This window comes from Gavialis gangeticus, unplaced genomic scaffold (assembly GCF_001723915.1).
Source record: "Gavialis gangeticus isolate Ggan-Ray unplaced genomic scaffold, GavGan_comp1, whole genome shotgun sequence".
In the NCBI taxonomy this organism is placed as follows: domain Eukaryota; kingdom Metazoa; phylum Chordata; order Crocodylia; family Gavialidae; genus Gavialis; species Gavialis gangeticus.
The window spans coordinates 11,789,594-11,806,091 of NW_017729018.1; the positions used below are offsets into that span (position 1 = coordinate 11,789,594).

General features: G+C 45.0%; 1 protein-coding gene across 2 annotated transcripts in view; it reads left to right on the forward strand.

Moving 5' to 3' along the window:
• The window catches only part of PTBP1 (polypyrimidine tract binding protein 1), a 48,364-nt gene extending 41,364 nt beyond the window's left edge, over positions 1-7,000 (forward strand). For both annotated transcript variants that reach the window (XM_019513513.1, XM_019513514.1), the window contains 5 exons: positions 920-953; positions 1,468-1,560; positions 1,968-2,184; positions 3,075-3,152; positions 3,767-7,000. In XM_019513513.1, coding sequence (XP_019369058.1) covers positions 920-953; positions 1,468-1,560; positions 1,968-2,184; positions 3,075-3,152; positions 3,767-3,899 — 555 coding nt within the window. In that variant the 3' untranslated portion in view covers positions 3,900-7,000. The remainder of the gene's footprint in view (positions 1-919; positions 954-1,467; positions 1,561-1,967; positions 2,185-3,074; positions 3,153-3,766) is intronic.
• Positions 7,001-16,498: the final 9,498 nt, after the last annotated feature.

A 16,498-nucleotide genomic window follows, 5' to 3' on the forward strand; every position in this document is an offset into this window, starting at 1 on the left:
AGGGCAATGCACCCAGTTAATCTTTTTGCTTTGGGGGCAGTGATTCCCATCCAGACTACTCCTCTGAGCTACAGTGCGATAGATAACTATCCAAAAGACATTCCTGCCTTAAACAGTAGCTTGAATGTCATGCTGTATTTTGTTTGAACCATTAGGCCTCCTTTTACTAGGTGGTGACTTTTTTTTTTTTTTTCTTCAAGAGGCCAGGAAATCTCCTTCCAGAAAAGTGGTCCAAGTATAGTTTGGGCTTAATTTTAATATTAATAGTTCCAGAAGTCACTCTACTGTGATACTGTCTCTTACCTTCTTTATATATCTTAAGTAAAAATGCTTTTCTTTTATCATTGTGTTCCACTAGGTAAAACCTTATTAACTATTCCTGTAAACAAGTATTGTATGTAGAAATCTATAAATCTGACTGATGGAACACTACATATTTCCTTATGTATTTACTGACCTGTGTTTTTTGCTACTTTTTTCTTTTCTCCCCATCCCTGAATATTTTTTTTCTTCCCCTGATCCGGAATTTCTTTGCCAACTGACTGCACGGTACTTCTGCTTCCTGTTGTTGCTTGAAACAAAACAAAACAAAAAAAACCAAAAAAAAAAACCACAATAAAAATTCCCTTTCCAAAAAAAAAAAAAAAACCCAAAAAAAAATGTCCTTTCCAAAAAAAAAAAAAAAACCCAAAAAAAAATTCCCTTTCCAAAAAAAAAAAAAAAACCCTGCTCTTCGGAAACCAACCTGCCCTTCAATATTAACCATCTTGAAAACTTCATCATCCATCAACCAATTTCGCCATTTCCTGCGGGGACTCTGCCCTTCCTCGTTGTGGACGATTTGTGCAACCTCGCTCTCCCCTTCGATTCCTTACCTCTTCCCTGTCCCTCCGCTGCCTTGCTCTGCTGTTCTCTAAAGAGAGTTACACCCCAATGCCTCTTTATTCTTTTCGGTATGTTATTATTCACACTTTTTATTACCTTGTTTTTCATTTATTTTGAGATTTTACTTTTGATACTTCAGAAATGTACAGTTTGCAGTTTGCCATGTTTTTGAATGCATAATTTCATTTTGTTTTTACATTGTTTACATAGTTTTCTGTTTAATTTTAGTTTGCCATTATTTTGATGTTCAGTTATGCATGGTTTATTGCTTTGCATGTCTTTTTATAGAAGTTTAAAATTGTGGTAGCATGCTAAATTGTCTAGTTCAGTCCTCTGGCAGTTAGACTTTTCTTTTTTTTCTTTTGGCTAAAATCCAGTATCTGTTTCTTTAATGTATTGTTCCATTATTATTCTGCTATATATCAGTTCCCCTCAGTACAGCAGAATAAACAAAAATGGTTGGAATGAGATCAATCTGGTTGTGGATGTTTTTGCTGTTGGATTGACTGATTAATGTAGAATTGGATGAGACTTTACGTTTCCTGCCTAAAGACTATTTTCTTGTTTCCTCACTTTCTGAAGGCGTCTATGGTGATGTACAAAGGGTGAAGATCTTATTTAATAAGAAGGAGAATGCCCTAGTTCAAATGGCAGATGGAAACCAGGCTCAGCTTGGTAAGCTTACCTGCAGAGGGAGCAGAATAGCAGTGCTAGAAAACACTGCTGTGGTAGCTGCAGTTGGGATTGTGCTGTTATGGCTGTCAGGTTATAACAGAATAGCTTAATAACACCTCTGTGGGGAAAGGAAATAGTCAATATTCTCATTGTCCACGAGGTACAAAATAAGCGTCCTTGCACTGAATTGCTTGTCTGTAGGCTGAGATTTTGGTGTTACATGGAAACAGATAATATATTGTCAGGTATCTTGCTAATGGCAAAGGGGTGGGCAGTACTGAAAATGTTCAAAATAATGATATTGTTGGGAGTCTTGGTGCTGGGGGATTTTTTTTTTTTTTTGTGGGGTGGGGGGAAGGAGTTGTAATTTTGGGTGAAATGTTCAACGTGCTGTCCAACTGTTGCAGCCATGAGTCACTTAAATGGTCAGAAGCTTCATGGGAAGCCTATCCGTATCACACTGTCCAAGCATCAGACAGTACAGCTTCCCCGCGAGGGACAGGAAGATCAAGGGTTGACTAAGGACTATGGCAATTCTCCTCTCCATCGTTTCAAGAAACCTGGCTCTAAAAACTTCCAAAATATCTTCCCACCTTCTGCTACTCTTCACCTCTCAAATATCCCGTAAGTAATCACATGAGTGTTCCCGATTGGCCAAGTGAGAATGCTGTGGGGAAGGACTAGCTTTGTAAACTGAATAAAGTACTAGGTTTGGCGCTTGATATTCAGATCCGCATTCACTAGGACCTGGGAAGTTCTGGGCACTGCTCATTTTTAAAAGAAATGGGATATCGGCTGTCATCTACCAGTGCGCATTATGGCATGGTTTTAGGTTCTCCCTGCAGCAGGTTTGGTTGTGTACAATCCATTTCTCTCAGGAATGTCAAGGTGCCAGCTTTCCAAATTCATCCCTCCGCTCATCACATCTAGAGTATGTGTATCTTTTGTTGCTGCTGCTTTTTAAAAAATGTTACTTGCAGCTCAGTGCTTCTGTAAACTAGCTTGTGGGAAGTATCGAGGCAAAAAAGAAAGTGAATGAAAATCTCTGCGTGAGCAGGTAGGAGGGAGTTCCACTGGCCGGCAATGCTTTGTGGGTTTGACAGATTTCTTTCTGCTTTCATTTTTGGGCTGTTTTTTTCCCCAAGATCATTTTGTGGGTATTCTGCAATTCAGGATATTGTAGCAGCTCATGTAAAATGTTTCCAGAGGGAAGAAGTGCATATGTTTTGCTGCAAGGCAGCAGTGTTTTGTCTCTGGAAAAAACAGCAGTAGTTAAACACGAACATACTGCAAATCTATAAAGAAGACATCTCTAAAGTACAAAGCAATAACTTTGTCCAGTCAGAATATAGGAAATTATATTCCTCCATTACTGGTAGGAAAAAAGACTTGTCTATTGTTAAGGGATCTTGGAAAATGAAATGGCAAAAGATGATGTTTTTGAAAGTTAAACTTCTAATCCATGCCAGCCAAAATCTGACTCTTTTTTCCTTTTTGTTTTTGTTTTAAATCAGACCTTCAATAACTGAAGAAGACCTCAAGATGCTGTTCTCAAGCAATGGTGGCATGGTCAAGGGATTCAAATTCTTCCAGTAAGTCTGAGGTCTTAAGTGTTCTGTTTTGATGAGGCTGTTAAAAACCAGTGAGTTCTCCACCAGTTTGAAGTATTGGGTAATAACTGCCACAGAGCAAAAACCTGTATTAAAAGGTGTTTACACTGCTTGCCTCATCTGGGTAAGGAAGTGGGGGCCACCCCCTTGTAGTAAGTGCATAAAGAGCACAGTGATCTGGTATTACAGTTGGACTGAGCAGGTTAATGGCTGAGAGGTGTATTTTCATTGTGAAGACTAGCTCAGCCCAGTAAGAGGAACAGGATAAACTTCAATTATGTGAGCCATTCTTGCTGAGATCTCTGCCTCCCTTGAGCTTTGCATGGTAAATTTGAACGGAGTCAGAGAAGTAGTCTGAAATCAGGCAGAAGGCAAGGCAGAGTTGCACCTTTGAGAATTAATTGAGTGATGCATAAGCTTTCATAAACAGCAGCGTATCTCCTGTGAGCTGTTGCATGCACAAACTTTAAGCACCACTACATTATCCAATCTAAAAGATGCAGCTCTGCCCTGCTTTCTGCTTGAATGGCATCAGAAAGAGCCTTTACAGACCATGAGAGCAAACTCGATATTTTGGATTTTTTTTGTCTTGCCAGGAAGGACCGTAAGATGGCTCTGATCCAGATGGGCTCTGTGGAAGAAGCCATTCAGTCGCTCATTGACCTCCATAATCATGATCTTGGTGAGAATCACCACCTGCGTGTGTCCTTCTCAAAGTCCACCATTTAGAACTTTGGAAGGTGTGAGACCGAATGGACCTGACTTAAAACCTCATGTGTTCAGCCTTGACCTTAAATGGTTGAACGCTGTGGGACAACTTCCATCATTCCAGAAAAAAAAGCCACTTTAAAAATGCAGCTGAAGTGACCTTAAAGACCAGAGATTTTATTTTTTTAAAGAGAAATCAGTTTACCGGTTTTTAAAAAAATTAAATCTAATTCCTATTGCTAACCTTGTGGTGATGGGATAACAATCTCGATGACTGTTCAGACAACAACAAATAAATCACAAGTTAAAGTTTACACTTCGGAAACTACTCTGGGAAATTTCCCTTTCCCCCCCAAAAACGATCCTAACAAGCTTATCAGGTTTCACATTGATGCCTTCTTTATTTTCTTTACCCATTCAAGCCTTGGAAGACCCAAAACCACTGTGCAAATTCACTTTAGCGCCTTTGAGTCAGGATCTTGCAACGTGCATGGTGTGTGGGAGTTCCCAACTCACCCAGCGCAAAGGGCCTAGCCCCTAAGCTGTGCATCTGCTATCCTGTGCCTTAAACTTTTTCTTCTTATTGGGAGGGGGAAAATATTACCTGAAATGTTGGGATTGGCTTGGGAATGTTGAGGGAAATTAGTTCTAGTTATTGGATCAGCTCATTGTAACGAAGGACAAGTGAAGCTGGCAAAGTGGATAAAGAAAATATTGGGCTTTGACTCCTTAGGCAGTTACTGAGTGTCCCACTGTCCATGAAATGTCTCAGTCTGCATAGTATCATGTGTAATCTTGCCACTTTTCCAATCTGCGTGTGGTTTGATTTCCATCTGTGCATTCTTTCAGGTGGGCGTTAAGATGCTTTGTTTATAACATTCAAACTGAGCAGAAAGGTCTGGGTGAGGAAAATGCTCCCACGACCCATTTACATTCCAGTAACTATAGCAAGTTGACAAGGCTCTCCTTTCATTAGAGCCTTGATCAAGCTATGAAAATTAACCACTGTTGGACACTTGTGAAGAAAACAAATCAGTATGAGCTTGTCTAAATTGTACATACATCTAAATACTTGGCTAGGATTTGAAGAATTATTGGATATCCCACATTAGAAAGGTGCTTATCTGTCACCTTCGTGCCCCTAATTTGAGAAATTAACAAGACCAGCGTAGCTCCGCCATCGTTCTTATAGCATGTCTTCAGCATTTGAGCTTTTGTTTTAATCCTTGTATTATACTTTTGATGCAGTTGCTGTCATCTGTGCCTAGCAATATTTCCAGTTGACCAAATATTCTAATCTCTTTATATGCAAAAGAAATAGTTTAAGTACCTTTTTATAGAACGATAAGATGGTATAAACGTAATCTAAATTTACTTCTTTTGTGGTATTACCCTTGTATACTGTACTTCTTATTTTATTTTATTTTTTTTGTTGTAATTAAAACTGTAGGGCAGGAATTTAGTTTCAGGCTGAGGTCATGACTGAGGATGAGTAATGTAATGAAACTGTTCAAACATGTTAAGCTAAGCAGGCCCTTTTTTTTTCTCCTTTTATTTTATTTTATTTTATTTTTTTTTAAAGCAAAAGGTGTTTGAAGTAGCAGACACCCTGTGGCCTTTGAATTCAGTTAAGTGGACCCAGGCTCAAGTTTTTACATTTTTAATCTCTAAGCCCATATCTTTTAAGTTATAGGAAGGGAATATATTAAAAGAATTAGAAAGCAGCAGGTCATTTTTTTCCCCCCTCGGTAACACAAACCTAATTGAACTGAAATATCATTCCTCTGGCTTACAACTTTCCCATGCCGTTCTGCCTTCTCTCTTTTGTATAATCCATTGTTGCCTTACATTTCCCTGTAACCTGCAACCTGTTTTGGATGCAACATAACAAGAATCTTACACTTTTTTTTCAGGGTTTTTCTGCAAATTGTGGACCAAAGTTTGTTTTTTAATTGTTTGTCTCTCGGTGTTTGCAAGTCACGGGTTCCCTTGTCTAGCATGAGATCTCCTGACTTGCCTGACACTAAAGCAGTTGGAAAAGTCTTAACTTGTCTTAGTTCCTCCCTGAACTCTTGTGGATGTGAACTATGCTGGAGAAGTGTGTGAAGTCTTGAGTGGAAGGTTCTGCTTGGGTTGCTGGCATGAGTGATGTGGTAGTACTGGCCTGTCTTATTGCCATATTTTTCTTCCCTTGCCTGTGGCTGAAAGGAGTTGGAAGTTACCGTGAATCGGCAGCATTGCCCACAGTTCAGAGTTGAAAAGCCTCATGTGGCAAGTACGTGTTGGTTCCATTTACTGCACATCCAAATAATCTGGTTCCTGAAAAGTCTCAATCTGTTTATCTGAAAGCTCCCGGTTTCCCTGGCCGGCATCTTACACTCAGTAGGGCAAATTCCAATCACCAGCGAGGATTCATTTGCTCTTCTCCCTCCCTCCCCAAATTAAAAACAGTAAATCAGTTCCCCTTACAGCCGGGGGACATTGGCTACTAAATGGGTACACTTGAATCTACTACAGGCAGCACTCTACCTTGACTTAGAGATCTATGTGCAACCCAAGTGGAACAGCTGTTTAATTCTTAAATCCATTCAATCAACCTCACCCAAGAAACTGGGAAGAGGCTTATTGGAATGAAACCTGTCTGCCGGCCTCTGCTGGTTTGGTCATCAAACAGACTTATGTATTTTGCAAGTTGCAAGCAAATAAATTGAGGTGACCCCAGAACCCAGACAGTTATGGGTTTTCTCCTTTGGATCCCTGTGTTTGCATGTAAAGAATGTGAGTAACAAAAGGGTGTACATATTTATAATTTTTTTATACCTGTTGTAAGACATGAGGGGGCAGCAAAACCCAGTTTTTTTATGGTGAACAGATGTATATTTTGATAACAGCTATTACAGGTTCAGTATTGTGGAAAGCGGGGTGGGAGGGTGACCATACACAACATCAGAATTCCATTGCCTCTTTCAAAGAATGTTTGTAATGCAAAAAAGAATTGAAATTAAAACTATTTTATAACAACCTTTGTACCTTTCTGTAGCTCTATTATTTACTGTTCCAATTGTAGAAAGCAGTTATTGGCCAGTCTGTACTTGTGCTTTCAATAAATTTCTTCTGTATTCTTTGCTTCTGATTTTCCTATCTTTTTATTGTGCCCTTTTCAAACATTTTTTTTTTTTTTTGCTTCTGATTTTTTCCTTCTAATGTAATTTCAGCTGCCTCATTTTATATAACTGACTTTCACATACCTCTGGGCTGGTGGAGTGTTGTTAACATTAGCATCTTTGACTCCGCTGTGTAAAGGGTGGTAATGAGACAACCAGAAAGGACAAATATAGCCCTTTTTATCACTGATTTACTCCAAACTCTTCACACTCCAGCCCTTCCGTGTTTGAGAGGTGAAGTTCAGAGGTATGAAGTTACGGGGTCCTTAACTGATCCTCTGCCTTTGTCACATTCCAGTATTTCTTACCTCACGTTCCTAAACTTTCCATATACTCTAGCTAATATTCATGGAATAACCTAACCTTCAAGTTAAATATAATACCCTCTGCAGTACTGTGCTCTAAACATGTGTGAAAAGCTTGTGACCAGCTGGATGTAGTGTCGAGTGATCCATAATCTGGGTTCCTGTCTAACCAGGTGAAATTAGGAGGTGCTGTATTGGAACAGCAGGTAAACCACAGGTAGAGAGATGCCCCTAATCCTTTGCAACTGACTACACCACGTGTCTACACAGTCAAGGTACTGAGCCTTTCATTCTTTTCATGCTGCTGCAAACATCTGTTAAGACTGAATGTTTTGAAGGGAAAACTAGATGTGTAAAACTAGACTGCACTGAACAAAGCCAGCATGGTCAGGATGATTTAAGGAATATACCCCCATCTCTGACACATGCTGGTTGCATATCTAATGTGCTGTTACCCACCTGTGCATTTTTTTTTGCAATATCCTTTCAAGTCCTACACTCCAAAGGAAAATAGCAGCTTAACGTGCGAGATGCAAGGATCTCTCAATGTCTAAGCAAGTGATAATTGAAATTGTGTTAAATAAACTTCAGGTCTACTTTTTTCTAAGCATTGGCTGCATTTCCTTTTTGCCAAGACTAGTATTTCCCCTGCCTGCCTGCCTCCCTCATAGTGAGGTGGACCATGTACAACTTCATCTTCCAGCATTTACCAAGCTGGCATTTTCAGGCATTAACCTTTTAATAGGATTTGTCTCAGAGGGGTGCTAGGATTTGTAGTGGCTGTCTCTTCCTCACCTGTGCTGCTCTGAAAATGTCACGCATCCCATGAGCCTCATCACCCACAAGAAGGGGCGAAGCTAATTGCTATACACGATGGGTGTGTACAAGAGCGATTCTTCGGCAGGAGAGGGTGGCAAGGCTACAAAGACCAATGCTGCATGTCAACAATTTAGGGAGTGAAAGGAATAGTAGGGAAAATGGACCCTTTGCCCCTCTCCAGAAGAGCAAATCCTGTCTGTGCTGGTTGCTGGCAGGAAGTCCATTGCAACCTAATCTCTTCTGTCAAAGAGGAACAAATACAAAACAACCAAGAGGTCCAGAGATGTCCTTATTTTATCTCGAATAATTCCTAGCTGACAAACAGGTGAGTAGCATGTCCCTTTAGCCAGCACTGCAGCAGGTGAGTGCACAGCGCTGTAAAATCCTGCCTGGAAGCGGAAGCACTGAGCTGCCTAGGAGGCGCAAGGAATCCAGGCTTGCCACATACTGCTGTTCCTCTCCCCTCTGGCCAGTAATGAATTGCTAATTATCAGCTGTCTGGTGCAGTAATTATGCCCTCCCAGCTCTGCCCCTCCAGGCAAAGCAAATATCGATTGAGGGGATGGGCAGAAGTTTGCACTTGGGGCCGGATCTCCATGGAAACGGTTGTGGCTGTCAGAAGATGTGAATTAAGTGGAGTGACTCCCGTTGGCAACCACATCTTTTTTCCCCCTCCCTTCCCCCTAGCCCCACGCACTTGCTCTATTGCCACACATGCAGTTGAGCGCCCTGGCTCATTGCCATGGAAACTCCTCAATGGGTCCCTACGTGCACGTGTGCGTGCGAACGCATGCGTGCACATTTGTGGGCTGCAATTTCACAATGCAGAGACCGGAGGGAGGATGCTCTCCCGCTGCAAACTGAAAGGGCTATTTTTCTGGCATTCATCCCACTCAGCACTGCCAGTTGGCAATGGCTCCGGCTTTGTTCTCTAAACTGGCTCCTTCCCACATACTGATCTAGTGGGCCAGGATGAGCAAAAGGGGAGAAAACAACACGCAAACACATGTGCAGTCTGACCTGTCAGCAGTTCCAAGCGTGTGTTAGATGAAAGCATGGGAGGGGGAGAGAAGGGGGTCAGAGTATATGCTGCTCTTAGTTTGCATCTTCAGATACCGGAGCTACCTATTCTTCCCTTCTCCGTGCTCTTATACATACCACCTGTATTAGCCACGTGCTGTGGGTTTTGGAGATGGTTTTGTTTCAACCGAATGGTTGTTGAAAAATGCCAGTTTAAAGCAGGCCCGCACTTTCCATATTGTCTTAAGCTTCGGGAAAGTGTGCAAACACCAGCAGACGCTCCCTGTGCCTGAAGAAAGGTGTCTGTGCCCCGAGAGCTTGCAAAGAACCATTTTTCCAACTTGATCTAATAAAAGATATCAATCACATTTATCCAACGAACCTTGTCAGCTTAAAACTGAAACACTTTTGCAGGACTGCATGCATCTCAACTAGACCTGTTAGGTAAAAAGCTTTTTGACTCCTTTCTGCCAAAGCAAAAAAAAGGAGCATATCTCAGCATAACTAATACCTTGAAGATGTGTGCCGTACCCACAAGGGGGAAAAGGCATATTCCAGTCCCTGCTTTGGCTTGACTTGGGGTGAGGTACTATCTAGTTCTTCCATGAAAAATGTTGTAAGCTGTTTCATTCCCTTACAGACCATGAAAGATGGGGGTGGAAAGTTCACTGCAAGATGGGAGTGGAAATGGGCAGGGATGGGGACTTTCCTTGTGCAACTGCTCTTACTGTCTGCTGGAGTTTTCATCTTGTCTTTTGGTTTGTTAGCATCCTGACCAGCTGTTGAGCATCCTGACCAGCTTCGTACCCGTGGCTATGGAAACTGGCATCATTAGGGCAGCATGGCGAAGAGAACTGCTAGGTTCAGGTAATCCTTTGACTTGCACTACTCAAAACTGACTCCTTTCCTCTTGCACAATTTCTCCTGTCATCTTGCGTCGAGTTTCCCAGTCTATTTGAGCACTGATGTGAAAGCCTTCCTCAGGCATTTGTTACCTCCAATAAGAAAACTTTGCCCACTTAAACCAGGTTTTCCTCAAAGCAGGACTTAAGGGACCCAGTATTTTGAAATGCTACTCCCTGCTCTATAACTAGCATTTCCACCATTGTAAGCAGCAGGGAAATGGAGTAGCATTTGCTGTTGCCTCGTAGAATAGGAACAGGGGAAGTTCCCCAAGAGAAGAGGGTTTCTGCCTCTGCTCAGTGATTTGTCTGTGCAGCTGGAAGGCTTCTGGTGGAATCAGGTGCACGGTTTAGCAAGTCACTCCTGGGGGAAGATGTATTAGCTTGTGCTACTTTGACAACTTAATGGATGCTTGTATTTTCCCTTGCTAGCAGCCACTGCACCTGGGAGGCTGGGGTCTATCAGTATTCGCTGCTCTATCACAACTGTTGTGCTCGCCAAAACGTTCCCAGTCATTTTCACTCTGAGTTAGGCTCAAATCTTTCCTTTAATTAACCTGTCCAGCCCACTGCTGCTCGTGCCTTATTAGGCTCAGGGCTGCAATTTTGCTCTAGAAATCCAACCTTTTCTGTTAACAATCTTCCCTCCCTTTGAAGTCTTACTGCTTCCCATGTGCTCTTCATCCCACTTAGCTGCTCTCCATGCACAAGATGACTGGGCAGCCTCCAGGACAGCCTTATCTCAGCCTTCCAGGGTCTGCTGAAGAGGCTGAACTTTGTGTCCAAGATTACAGCAGCTACAACCCTTGCTCTTGATCTGCTGCTTTGGGGAAGTTTTTGCTATTTTCCCGAATCTTTAATATATCTCCTTTTCACTGCTGCCTTTGGAAGCCTACAGTAAATTTGAGATTTGTCCCTTTCATCTGTCAATGATCATTTTTGCCCAGTCAGCCATTCTGGCAGTACACACGCACAGGGTTTCCAGGAATTCAATTTCAGGGACCCAAGCCAGGCTCCAAACACCATGATCTCCTATTACCTACCACCAAAATACATGTAACTTCACCTTTTTAGACCCTGATTCAGCGTCCTTCTCTGCAAAGACGCAAGCCACCAGGTCAGAGCACCAGCGACTCGGTTCTTCCCCTCGCTGCCCTTCCATTGCGCAGTTCAGAGGGACCTTAACCCTGCTCTCAAACCAACACCCCCAGCTCGGGGTAGGGACCTCGCCAGATGCAATTGCTTCAAACAATCAGTCTATTCACAGAGCCTGTCTGTCTAGGTCAACCATTTCGCAACTTGCTTAATCTAGCATGCAGAATCTATATGCTGATTAGTAAGACAGGCATCCAGGTTGTAGCCATATTGGTCTAGAGGAAAAGGCAATCAGGGCCCACGGGAGAGGTGATATTTTTTAGTAGACCAACTAAATTAAAATAAATAAATAAATAATTCTTTATTTGCAAGCTTTCAGGCACATATGCACCCTTATCAGGCATTAGAGAAAAGATTGTAAAAGTTCTCCTGCGTAGAAATGAAAGTACATATTTCATAGGATTTCACTTAGGAGTCAATAGATGGAAAACTTCTCTGGGCAGGCCGTTCTTAGCTAGTAGAGAGTCTCTCGTCTGTCTTATGAGGCTCTGGTGATGCAATTTGGCTGGAACAAAAACAGGACCAGTATCTCAGGTGTCAGGTGGTCAAAGTTGCTTCCTCCTTGGGAAAAATAGGAAGATTTCACTTTAAAAATCGGCTAAAATTCAGTATCTTCCATGCGTCAGGTATCCAGGATGTAGCCGTATTGGTCTAGGGGAAAAAGCAGTCGGGACACACATCTGGACTCCCTCCCTTCCCAGACTGACACATGAAGGACACACAAAAACATCAAGAAAAATCAAAGTGCGTAAGTTGGTCTAATAAAAGAGATCAGATTCACCCAGAGAACCTTGTCTGCCCCTGTCCTTAGACCAACACAGCTACAAGCTACACCCGTGTAAAGAAAATCAAATGCTCCTTCAACGTGTTGACAGGAGATTAGGAGCTCTGGTCACTGCAAAAAACCTTGCCCTGGGATTTGTGGTATGAATGTGCTGCAATCACTGCCCCGAGTCTCCTCCAAACAGCACTATTTGGGGTCCAACCAGCTGTTGCCAATGGCATTTGTTTTTTCTGTTACTTTAACACATCATCTTGGGACCCTTAAAAGCAGCAATGCTGTGACCGAGGGGACTCTCAGAAAAGCTCCCCCTTTTTAGTGGCAAGTGAGAGCTCCTGTAGCCTTTATGATAAAACCAAAGAATTACGCAGCATAAAAAGCAAGCTGTCGCTGAGCTCAAGACAGTGCACCTTACCTGGCACCTCAAGCCATGATAAGACTGGAATCTCTGTTCTATAAGCAATCTTTTTTTTTCTTAAAACCTTTTTGGCAGATGTAGCAACAATGGGGGCTATTGTCTTTGCTAAGTTTCCCTATAGTAGCCAGGACTTTGCTTGTAGGAAACGCCAAAGGCGCAAAACTCCTCTGTGGTGTTGCCTTCATCTAACCGCCCAGAGCACAAAGGTGCAGAGGCTACAGCCTCCCAAGACCAGATCTTTCTACCCCCCACTAACACCTATTGCACAAAAATAAGCCTGTCTGCATCCAAGTTGCTGAGCCACGGTTTCAGAGGTGGTTAAATGCAGGTGTGCCTGAATTATGTAGCTTGGTGTGTAGATTGTACAGATCACAATCCCCTGAGCCAGATGCACGTTTGTGTCTTGTTGGGCCCTGCTACGCAGGCAACAGTCCTTGGCACAGCACCAGCAAGAAGAAACCTCAGTCCTTGCTAGGAAGCATACCCTTTCCTTCCTGTCCTAGTGCCCCTAAAGGCCTCGGCAAGGCTTGCTCAGCATGCTCTGATGAAGCTTTCCACGTTTTTTTCCTTTGGAGACTGAAACACAAGGTAACTTTCATGCTTTAAACCCCCTCCCTCCTCTTGTTTCTACATGTATTGCAACGGTGCTGGATGGCACAGGTTACCTCCTACAATCGTCCTCCTCTGTCTTTCAGTGCTGTCCCCCTGCAAGCTCCCTCCTTAACAGCTCTGCTCTACTGTTTGCTTGTCAGCTTTGGTCTTTAGTTACTCCCTTACTGCCGCTTTAAAGAAGGCTGATAATTGAGAGAAGAGGGTAACTTTCCAGTAATCGCCTCCCACTAGCAAGTTGTTACTATACAGGTTGCAAAGCTCTGTAGATAAGCAAGTCAGAAAACTGCCCTCCCCTCCCACCCCCCATTAAAGAAAAAATCATGGTGGTACAGTGCATTTGTCAGCATGGGATTAAAACAATGCTGGACAAAAGCCTAGGAAATGTGGTGTAGCAAACCATTGTGCCTTAACAGGGACCTGGACTGAATCAATAAGGGCTTTTCGTCTTGAGTTGATTTTGTAGGGTGGGATTCGAGAGAGCTGCAGCCATTAGTCTGAGCCAGTGAAGAGAGCTGTCCCGGCAAAGAGAGAGGATGCCAGTTCTGCAGCAGGAAGGGAAGGTTTGGGGGTTGACATCGAGGCCCCCAGTTATCAAACGCATATGTCTAACTGCAGTTGGAAATAGAAGGGAAAGAGAGGGGTGTCAAAAGAGGAAGCTAAAAGCATCCAGACATCAGAGGGCAACTAATTCCCTGGTTAAACAGGCTGTTAGATGATACGATCAGTTGTTCTTTCTAGACTTGGCTGCGTGTGAGACCAACTCTCTTTGAAAAGCACTCGGCAGAAGGACTCATTGAACAGGTAGTAGGAATGCCCTGTCCCTGCAGCTCCTAAAGTGGGACACCAGGTCTTACGGCTTTTTCTCTCGCTCTGAAGGTGGAGTTGAAACCATAGAGAGAGGGACAGGCATGGGACATCCTGCTGTGGGCAGGGGTTTTCACACCCCAAGGGAATTAGGCGCTCTGCTGTCCTGGAATTTCAGTAGGAGTGATGGGCTCCCATTGCCAAGAGACCCTAGGCCTGTGTTATCCCCTTTGAGACTTGCATGGGAAGTCATGCCCACACCTTTGCCCCGAGTCCTGCACCTGTTCCCAAGGTCAGGCCAGGTGAGCTGGAATAGCAAGGTGGTTTCTGCCTGCTGTTTTTTAGCTCTAGTGGAAAGGGTGCAGGAGGACATGGCAGCCCTGACAGCTCCTGGCTGCCAGCTCAGGCAGCAGAGGCGGTGACGCTGCATAGGATCATGCCGGCAGGAGTTGCACCTGCGACCAGGAGTCCCTGAGTAGAGTCTGACAGCAGACAGCACAGACACAGAAGATGGGCCTCCATGCCACTTTGCTTCTACTCCCAACCACGTGACTTGGGGCAAGTCATTTCCTTGCCTCCCTTCTATCCGTTCTGTCCAACAAGGCCCTAATATCCTCAGCAGGAGCTGTCTTGCAGTGTGAACGTGCAGCTCCTAATGCACAGGGACTTGACCTTTGCCGATGACCTCTGGGTACTACCATCATATCAATAAACACCCGCACGTGATGCATCTTTCTTTCCCGTGTAACGCTGCCTGCTAGCAAACTAGCCAAGCCCTTCCTGTTAAGCTTATCTACAGGGTTAAGCCAGCAGAGGTTTTTAACTTCAGGATACCGTGTACAGATGAGCTACCCCAAATCCAAACAGGCCTGAAGTCGAAGCCAGGTGATCTACCTTGGGGTTTTGTGGCCTCTTAGCTGGTTTCATTTTCAGGTAGTGAAGGCTGGTCCCACACGTGGGAATTGGCATCACGCACCCAAGTCCTTCAGGGTTTGTCCAGGAGTAGGCAGCTCAGCTGGGAGATTCAGAATTACCTGCAGGTGGGAAGGTAAAGTGGGCTCCTTGGTCTGCAGTTAACCTATGCATGGACACTTCTATTTCCAATGCCAGGTGTCTCCATTTGTTTTGGCTGAAGATGTTTTCCAAGGCTGGGACCAGCGCCTCTTCTTTGCTCTCAAGGCCCCACATGAAGGAGGTCAGTATCATTGCTCACCTATGGGGAAACTGAGCCACAAGAGGGTTGCCCATGTCACCCAACTCCAGCTAAGTCCCAGTCAAGGCAGCGGCAAGTGTCGGGGAACTCATAGCCCTGTCCAGCCCACGGGATAAAGGCTTCTAGCATGGCAACGTGCCCCCCAGATCTCAGATGCCCACTGGAGGGGTTTGGGCATTGCAGGGGAGAGGAAGTCTGCTTGGCATCCCTGCCAGCTTCTCCCAAACCAGTCTTCTCCCCTGCACAGGGTGGGATCAGCGATGCTCCACGATGGCACAGGACGGGATCAGATGATGCATCCTCCTGCTGCTAACGCAGGTGCTTTGAAAACCCCTCCAGGCTCTTGGCATCTCAATCAGAGCTCTATTTACAAAGCACAGGCAAGGCCGCAGTGCCATCTTCCCATGACAGCCCGGCAGAGTCTTGTCTCCCAGCATGGAGCCCTGTCAGCTCCCATCAGGCTGGCAGCAGGAGCAGGTTCCTGGTGTTAAGAAGCATGTCAGGTTTGATCGGTGCCCCCCAGGAGGTCGTCTTTATTGCCTTCCCACCAGGGCTGAGTTGCGGGGGGCTGCCCTTCCCTGACTGATGCAGCCAACATGAGTCCCCAGATGGCCGAGCAACACGGGGCTCCTTGGAGGGACCCCTCGCCTGCACAGCAGAGGTGAAACGGGACTGCGACTGGGGGATCAGACCACGGGATTCAGGCTGGAAGCAACAGAGAAGAGGCAAGTGGTGGGGATCCTTGTCTCTGTGGTGCGTAGGCCATCCCATGGCCTTCCTGTAGCCTTCCTTGGACGTAAAGGAAGGCCGTGCCCTTTCCCAGCCCTGATGGCCTGTGTGTGCATGCAGATCAGCAGCCTTTTAAGTCAGGGGACTTCTTCCCCAGCACCAGGAGAGCGGTGTGCCCACGCTGAGACGCCTCGGTTCTTTGCCCAGCTTGTCATGGCAGCACAGTCGAGGGGCTGGAGCAGGGTCTTAGTGGTCAGGGCACCCCTTGCAGAGTCACCCTAGCCAGGTCACTCCCCTGCCCTCCCTCCTTTTCCTTCTCCCAGAAGCTCCCCCCGGGCAGGGGGGTTCAGCGGCACTCTAGGAGGTCAGCGCCAGCACCCTGGAGACAGCAGGATGCGGCCCTGCAGCCAGGCCCCCACCCCCCCAGCCACGCAGAGGGGACCAGGATGCCGGTGGTAGGGGGAGATGGAGAACGGTAGCAGGGGATGGCCGTTGCTATGGAAACTGCTGGGTCAGAGAAAGCATGAAGCAGAGTGTGAAGCCATTAATCATTTTAATGAGCTGTGAGAACTGTGTTATGTGGAGGGGGCGGGAAGGCAGGCAGGCAGCTTCCCCTCCCCCCAGCACCCGGGACACCAGCACCTCTTACAACCCAATTGCCTCCCTGTCACTCACCCCCCCCCCCCCCCCCCCCCCCC